This window comes from Planococcus citri, chromosome 4, assembly GCF_950023065.1.
Source record: "Planococcus citri chromosome 4, ihPlaCitr1.1, whole genome shotgun sequence".
Lineage (NCBI taxonomy): Eukaryota > Metazoa > Arthropoda > Insecta > Hemiptera > Pseudococcidae > Planococcus > Planococcus citri.
In genome coordinates this window covers 9,753,865-9,762,323 of record NC_088680.1, presented here as the reverse complement: position 1 = coordinate 9,762,323, position 8,459 = coordinate 9,753,865, and the positions used below count along the sequence as shown (strand labels likewise).

Sequence of the window (8,459 nt, the reverse complement as noted above, 5' to 3'; positions counted from 1 at the left end):
TATATCCTTGATAGGTATCCCCACAAAAATTTTCAACCACCTCCCCTCAGATTTACCCCTCAAAATGGCGTTTTTTTCATTTTTTTATGCCTATTATCAATCAAGATTGCGAAGTACAATTTTGTAAACACGTTTTTTGGATGTATTTTTGGCCCCCAAACATCATATACTATATTATAAATTTTTGCTTTGGTGCGCCGTGGTGAAAACTTGGAATAATGTATCGTAGGAAGTGGGGGGTGAAATGGCAATTTTGAAAAAAATGACTATCAATGAGTAGGGTATCGTTTTCATATGATTCGATACCGCTGCAGAGCACGAAACTGGTTTTGGGGGGCTTAGATCCACAATAAGGGAGAACGCTCACCAGGGACGACCGGGGACTCATCGGATTCGTGTTCAGCACAAAAAAAATGGACCAGTATACCAAAATTCAGCTTTCTACCTCACTTTTCCCAATGACCCTTTTTTTTCATCTAATTTTCCTGGACTATTCAGATTTTTTCTAAACGACCAGGCTGAGATTATTGATTTTTCAGTGGAACCGTGTACTCATGGCAAATTCGCAGATCCCTCTTCACATGAACCATTTTTATGATGCAGCTTATGCCAGTTGGTTAGTTCTCATAATATTGTGTTTACTACAAAAAAATGTGGCGCATTCACAAACCGAAGATGACAAAGACACAAAAATATTTTTGGAAAAACAGGACACTACAAAGTTCAACCATTTGGTGGTGGATGAAGATCGAGGATTTGTGTTTATTGGAGCAGTAGATCTCCTCTATCAGTTAACTTCTGATTTAGAATTGGTTGCTAGTTGGAGGCTAGATAACTCTACTCTGAAATGTGATGATTTCAAAAATATATCAAAGGGAGTGAAAAAATCAATAGCCAATTACAATAAAATTCTTGTTCTGGATTATAAGTATTCTCAATTAATATCGTGCTGGAGCACTTGTTATGGTTTATGCAAAATATACAGCGTTAAAAATCCATTAACAGAAATGAATACCGAGATTAAACCGATAGTATCTCGAGATGAAAATGCTTCAACTGTTGCATTTACCGTCTCAGATCCAAAAGTGGTAGCGGGAAATACAGTTTTGTACGTTGGAGCCACTATTACAACGAGTCAATCAAAAGTTCCAGCAATTTCTACAATAAGGCTATACCAGTACCCTGAATATATTTCTTCCCATGGAAGTATTGCGCTTAAAGATGCCTATCTAGGAAAGTATATAATTAACTACATATATGGTTTCAGTTCGGGAGATTTTATTTATTTTTTAACAACTCAAATGAAATCTACACAGCCATCGTTGTACATATCAAAATTAATTAGGGCATCGCAAAAAAAAGTAAGCTACTTTTCCTACACAGAAATTCCGATTGAATGCTTTGACGAAACAGAAAAAAAATATAACTTAGCCCAAGCTGCGTTCATTGGGAAGCCAAGTTTTGAATTGGCGAATTCCCTAGGTATTACTCCACAAGATGATGTCTTGTTTGGAATTTTTGCTCAAAGCGTAAAGCAAACTGTGGGTTATGAATCGAGCAAACCAAATAATAGAAGTGCAATGTGCATGTATTCGCTGAAAGAAATAAACGAGAAGTTCATTCAAAATATCCAACGTTGCTGCAAAGGAACGGGGTACCGAGGACTGGAATTCATACTCCCACCAGATCAAAGATGTATGAAGAAGAACATGTCCGCTGATGACGTAGGCATTATAAATATGCCTCTCGAAGGTAACTCTCCAGTGAAGACGAATGCTTCGATTATATTTGATACGCTCGGGACAGCTGTCCGTGCACCCGCACAATCATATCCAAACAATTTTACTACTGTCTTTGTTGGTACAAATACTGGACATTTAAAGCAAGTAGTGGTGAGAAACAAATCCAATACTTACAAATACAAGGATATTGCTATTGATGAAGGATTTGCGATAAACTCAGACTTACATTTTGACTCGAAAACAGATCACTTGTACATTATGACTGAGCGAAAGTTGACCAAGATTAGGATTTCATTTCCTATTCCATCAATATCCTCATTTCAACCCACACTTGGGCTCTTTGGAGATGTCATCAATATTACCATTCGAGGCAATAATTTGGATTGTTCAAGCTACGATACCCAATATACTAGTATTGCAGTTGCTGGAATACCTTGTACCGCACGTCGACCTCTGCATTCGTCGGAAATCGTTTGCACTATTAACACTAGAAGTATAAATTCATCAGAACGTAAAGAATACGAAGGTCCTATCGAAATTCGTGTGAATGACATTACCACTAAATCCGAAGAACATTTTGGAATTTTTGATCCGAAAATCGAGAGAATTTTTCCAACAGAAGGCTCTTTGTATGGTGGTAACAAACTGAGCATTTATGGTGAAAACTTTAAAGCTAAAAGTTCTGTAAACGTTTACATTGGAAATATTTCATGTTCAGTATTTCATCGCGATGAAAATGAAATAGCTTGTATTACTGGTCCATCTCCTGTTCTGAAAAGTAACATAGCTATAAAATTTGGTGAAAACTTTCGCATATTCAACAACACTTACAAGTACTTTGACACAGATCTTGACGAAGAAGGTCACAATCTTACACTAAAAGGCATTCCTGCCGGAGGACTCAGCATTTATATGCACATTAATCTATGGTTGAAGAAAACATCTATTGAAAAATTGTTTTTTCAAGTGAATAACAACAGTCAAACTTACAATAGTACAAAATGTGAAGTAAAAAATTCAACTACGTTTTCCTGTTTATCACCTCATATGCCTGACATTGACAGATATTCGATAATTGCGAAAAATCCTCAAGTATTTAACTACACACTTGTGGCATCACTCAACAGGACAAATGCAGGAAACCCTATAATAATCAAGTCGTTTAAGTTTTTTGTGCACCCAAACCCGGTTTTTGAGCATTGGTCCGCCACTGAACTTGATGAAAACATTCGTTTTGTTATTAAAGGACGGCATATCGATGATGTTTGCCGAATGAATGATTTCATGGTGCGGGTAGGAGACAAAAATTGCAAAATACTAATATTATCTCGTAGTGATCTGACTTGTCAGGTACAAAAATCTTCACTGAAGTACAATTATCCTAAAAATACGGCTGAACTAGATTTTTCAACTGCTTATGGAAATGTTACTGTGCAAATTGGGAATAATGCCGAGCAAGTTGTACCATATTTCAACGCGGATATCCCTGTCACCACTTCTGAAAAATTTGAGTACAATTGGATAGTGTATGCTGTATGCTTCGGTGCTTTCATTTTTATTGTAATCTTCTCCTTATTGATAAAACTACTAATCGCATATCGAAAGAAGTCCTTTGAAAGCTTGAAAATGTCGAGAGAAATGCAGCAACAAATTAACAGAATGGGCATGAATGCGATAGCGATGAGACAATGTATAAAGCAGATAGTTGTGGAGAAAAAAATTGAAGTAGATGGAAGTTTAGCTAACATATTGGTATGTATACTGCATGACAGCAGTTTACAAATTAATGCCTTTAATTAGAACTTTTCTCAAAATTACGAAATCGTTTTCAGAAATTGCCAAATATCACAATCGAGTATGCGCCTGTTACTGAAACGAATGAAGAAACTCCACCAGGGATGGAATTTTCTCTCCCGTTAGATACCAAATGGGAATTTCCGCGGGAAAAATTGGTTTTAGGAAGATTTCTAGGTGAAGGAGAATTCGGAACAGTTGTCCTAAGTGAAGCTTTGGGCATCATAGATGAGAATATCACTACGACTGTGGCTGTTAAAATGTTGAAAGGTATCAGAATTGCATACTTACCTATTTATTGCGTAAATTCTTGGGCTTAATGTTTAATAAAACATTGCTGTTGCTTCATATTCATAAAAGAATTATAGACGATCAAAACTTCTGACCTTGTTCTCGCTTTGCTCACACTTGTCTGCTTTTCTTTTTGAAAATTGAAATTTTTGAACCCCATCAAGCCATCATTTGAATTTTTAAAAATGAGCTTCTCAAAAACAGATCGTTTTTTTACGTCTCAAAAAATGGATACCTATATTAAAAGTTTTCAAGTTCACAAAAATCTCTTATATGAAGCTTTCAAAAAATCAAAGGAAAGAACAGAAAATTCGTTAGTCTATTCGACAAGATCGGTATTTTTTTTCTTCTCATATCAGTCGGAAAATTTTCAGTTGACCCCCACCGCTCCCCTAAAGAAAAGTCTAGTTTCGTTCCTGCATTTTGATCACATTACATCCGTAAGATTCAATCATTAACCCCGGAGAGTATACTAATCTATTGAAATTCTCTCTTTTAGAAACTCATTCCGATGCAGATATGATTGACTTAGTATCAGAAATGGAAGTCATGAAACTAATTGGAATGCACCCCAATGTGTTACGTTTGCTTGGATGCTGCACTCAAAATGGTCCCCTGCTGATCATTACAGAGTACGCAGAGTATGGGAATTTACGAGACTTTCTTCACAAACGACTCCCTTCTGCAAATAATACTTCTACTCGCAGCAACTTACCACAAAAAACGTTGATTACCTTTGGACTTCAAGTGGCTCAAGGGATGAGATACTTGTCTTCTATGAAAGTAAGAAACCATCTTAATGAATTGAAATTTTTTAGCCATTTACCTACTAGCCAATCTTCTCTCAGTCAAAATTAATTTTCAGTCGAGATAGGCACTTCTTATATACCTGTAGGTAAATCTGTTAGTACGCCATAAATAGGTAGGTACCTACGCAATCTTTGTTCATAAATATTTCAATAATTTTCAGTGTGTACATCGTGATCTTGCTGCACGAAATATTTTAGTATCAAATAACTTGGTTCTGAAGATAGCTGATTTTGGATTAGCCAGAGATATTAGAAACAAAGACTATTACAGAAAAAAAACTGGAGGTAGGCTCCCAGTGAAATGGATGGCACCAGAAGCACTGCATCATAAGCTTTATACAACTCAGTCCGATGTGTAAGTAGTTTCAATTCATGACAGTAAAAATCCAACAGCATTATTTTTTTTCTGTTAGGCAGGTAAGTATTGATGTTTTTGCTTTTTGCTAAATCATCATTAATTTCTTTCAGATGGTCGTTTGGTGTATTGCTATGGGAAATTGTGACTTCGGGTAGCTTACCGTATCCCACATTCATCAAGATGGAGGAATTGGTACAAGCTATAGATGATGGGTATCGCATGAAGAAGCCACAGAATTGCTCCATGAAGATGTATGTTTTACATTTCAAACAACTACTGAAAATTTTTACATTTTTTAATAGTTTTATTGTGCTATTAATAGCGCTCCAACAAGTCCAACAAGATAATTGCCATTTTCCACGTTGTTCAACTTCAATAAATTTATTCATTTTTTCGATTCAACCCCATCAGTGCAACCCCAGCTCTCATTTTGAAAAATCTGTGTGCCCATTGCTCAAGACCACAGTTTGGTTCAATGATGAGTTTTTTATAAAGATTATTTTTTTGAGAAGAAATGAGCTTTCATTCTGAACATGTACTTATTAAGCTGAAAGATTTTGAAGCTTGATTGACAAGTATTGATTTCAAGACTTCCCTCCCTACCTCCCTCCTTTCCCACAACTATTTGTAAAACATCAGGAATTCGTAACGTACGGATAATTATTCACATTTAATGTAACTTCAGGTACAGCATCATGCGTGAATGTTGGAATTACTTACCAGAAGACCGTCCCACGTTTTTAATGATTGTGGAAAATTTGGAAGAAATGTTGTCCAGTGCTGATGATATTGAAGTAATAAGTCATTTTTATCGAAATACCTAATCATTTACTTGTATTCTTATTTTGGATTTTATTATTCATTGAAAATTCTATTGACTTGAACAGATGTTGGATGAAATTGTTTCATGTGAGCCAGGCACCATTGAAATTGACAATGAAGCTACAGAATTAGACTACTTATTCGAATAATTTTCTATGTTTTAAATTACCTAAAACAATAATGAATGCAACGGCCGCGCCGGGGCTTCCTAATGTAATATTTTGGTAAGAATAAATTTATTTTATTTTAGCCACCTTACCCATTTTAAAATCGAAAAAAAAAAATACATTTCAACAGAAAATATAAAAATAACCAATTTGAATAAAACAATTCTTATAGGTGACTTGATTTTTTTTCTCAAGTTTTGCAAATTCTGATTTAGAAAAGTATCATAAGCTGCGATCTGCGGCAATAAATTCACCGTACCAAAAACACTCCTTGGGCACCAATCTTCAATTTGTTATTGCGTCCACTTGGCAAATGGGGGGTTTTAAAAAAAAAAAGATGACGCGAATTGCAACTTTGGCGACGCAGGATGTGATGGTTTTGGACTAATTTTAGGTCGTCGATTTCGAATACCTATGACACCCATTTTCAACGCTAGTCTGCATAAATTGTGTTTTGACTACATTTTCGTTGATAAAATCAATCTCTGAGCCTTCTAAACTGAAATCTGACCACTTTGCAGGGTGCAGATCAAACTTTGGCGAGCCGCTAATTGCGTTGAAAGTAATTCGTCGACACCCCCCCCCCTTCTCCAACAAAAAATAACCTGAGAAACAAACACCCTACTCGTTTGCTCAAATTTGATAGCTAAAAATGCACTTTTCCCAGCATAACACCGAATTTCAACCTCGAGAGTGAATTCTAACCCAGTTACCAACAGAAAGAAAAAGTAGGTACCTATCATGAGCTGCGGAAATTCAATTTAGTGTTCTCTTTAGAAAGCTGTTTTTTTTTAAAGTGATGCGGGATCAACCTTATTAATACGGACTATAAGACGGATTTTATTTTCTGAGTGAGGAGGAAATCATCTAACTAGAATTTTACCTAATCATTCCAATAAATATGACAGGTTGGAATTCCTATACCGCTTTTCATTTATTATTCGCATTACTCATAGAAATTGTTGTCCTCCATATGAAATTTTGGGAAAATTACTCGAAATAATTTTGGTGGATAAGTACATAAATATACCAATTAACATCAGTAAAGTAATAATACAAATAGCACACAAACAGAAGCATGACAAAAAATCATATTGATAACGTAGCCAACGTGCGGTGTAACTATTATCTGAAAAATATTTTATCAAATTACAAATTATTATTTAGGTACCTACAACCTACATGTCTTTATCTAATCACAATCGTCATAGATATGTTTTCACTGGAACTTCGGATATGGCAGTGATTTGAATCCAAAAATTGTCATTTTTTAATCGTTATTTAAACCAAAAAGGTACCCGCATTCTTATTGTTCAATTTCACTCTGTTGTTTTTAATACCAGTATTTTTTATTGAGGTAAGTTATTTAATTGTTGATACTATGATAGGTAGATACTTAATGTGCAATTATACTACTGCTTACTTCTAATTAATTATCAGGGTAATCTAATGCCTACAAGCAGACAACAGTGACGGACTGACTAGTGAGTCAGTTGAGGGTCCCAGAATGACGGATGCACTGAATGAATTGATTTTTGTTTTTGTCTTAATTCGCATTCAATTTCCCAAAAATTAGTTAACCTGACGTGTACCAAACCGGAGGTGTTTTTTGATGGGAGGGTGCCATTAGAAAAAAATATGTACCAATTTTTATGAATAAAATGACGAGTCTTTAAAGTGAAATAAAAGATGAAATGAATATTTTTCCAATTGATTGATATAATTCGCATTAGGGCTTAAGATTATAAAAAGTTGACAAGTATTTTCATTTTTGAATATATGGAAATTTCAAAACTGGATTTTTTGGGTTAGAAAAGAGAGAAAGAAAATATTAACCATAGAAAAGCGATGGCAAAAGATTTTAAAAATTCGTATTTCGAGAAGTAAAAAAACAATGTTTTTGAATTTTTTTTTACTTTTTTAGCTCGAAATTTGGAACTTAAATGACGGATTTTTAAAAATTTCAGTTTTGGAAATGAAAAGCAAACAGTACCGAGTGGAGTGAGAGTAAAAGCTAGTTTTGAGAAAAAAAAACGATGTTGTTTTTGTTTGGTTCGAACATTTCTTAAAATTTAAATCGAAAGAGCATGCATGATGCAAAAATACATCACCTCCAAGCTTTTGGACATTCAAGTGGTGAATTTTTTTCATCATTAAATTTGGGTCAGAATCTGGAAAAAAAATTTATCAAACTGACTTAATAGAAAGCTAAAATCTACTCGTAGGATACCTATACACTATTTTTGTCCTGTCAAATCGACTGAAATCAGTATTGAAGCGTGTCAAGCATGTTCTGAAGCCTCCAACAAACTTAAAATTTTCACACAAGAGGTTAGGAGTACTTTTATATTTGGTGTCTTCTATCCAATGGTGCAAGAATCATTCAAACAAGTCAATGTCACAGGGACACCTCTCTTGTAAGTATTAGGTGCTTGATTCCCTATTAGTTGAGCAAAAAGTCAATTCTCTCACGCAG

The 8,459-nt window shown here is 34.9% G+C and overlaps 1 protein-coding gene across 1 annotated transcript; it reads left to right on the top strand.

Moving 5' to 3' along the window:
* The first annotated feature begins 359 nt into the window (after positions 1 to 359).
* LOC135844949 (hepatocyte growth factor receptor-like) lies at positions 360 to 6,093 on the top strand. Its single transcript, XM_065363352.1, has 7 exons — positions 360 to 3,494; positions 3,575 to 3,806; positions 4,327 to 4,610; positions 4,798 to 4,991; positions 5,105 to 5,245; positions 5,680 to 5,788; positions 5,882 to 6,093. The coding sequence occupies exons 1-7, from the start codon at positions 555 to 557 to the stop codon at positions 5,963 to 5,965; spliced, it is 3,984 nt and encodes a 1,327-aa protein (XP_065219424.1). The 5' UTR covers positions 360 to 554; the 3' UTR covers positions 5,966 to 6,093.
* Positions 6,094 to 8,459: the final 2,366 nt, after the last annotated feature.

Coding starts and splice junctions, on each gene's coding strand:
- LOC135844949 (XM_065363352.1), top strand. CDS start 555: ATGGCAAATTCGCAGATCCCTCTTCACATGAACCATTTTTATGATGCA. Junction 3,495..3,574: donor GAAGTTTAGCTAACATATTG/GTATGTATACTG, acceptor AATCGTTTTCAG/AAATTGCCAAATATCACAAT. Junction 5,246..5,679: donor CAGAATTGCTCCATGAAGAT/GTATGTTTTACA, acceptor ATGTAACTTCAG/GTACAGCATCATGCGTGAAT.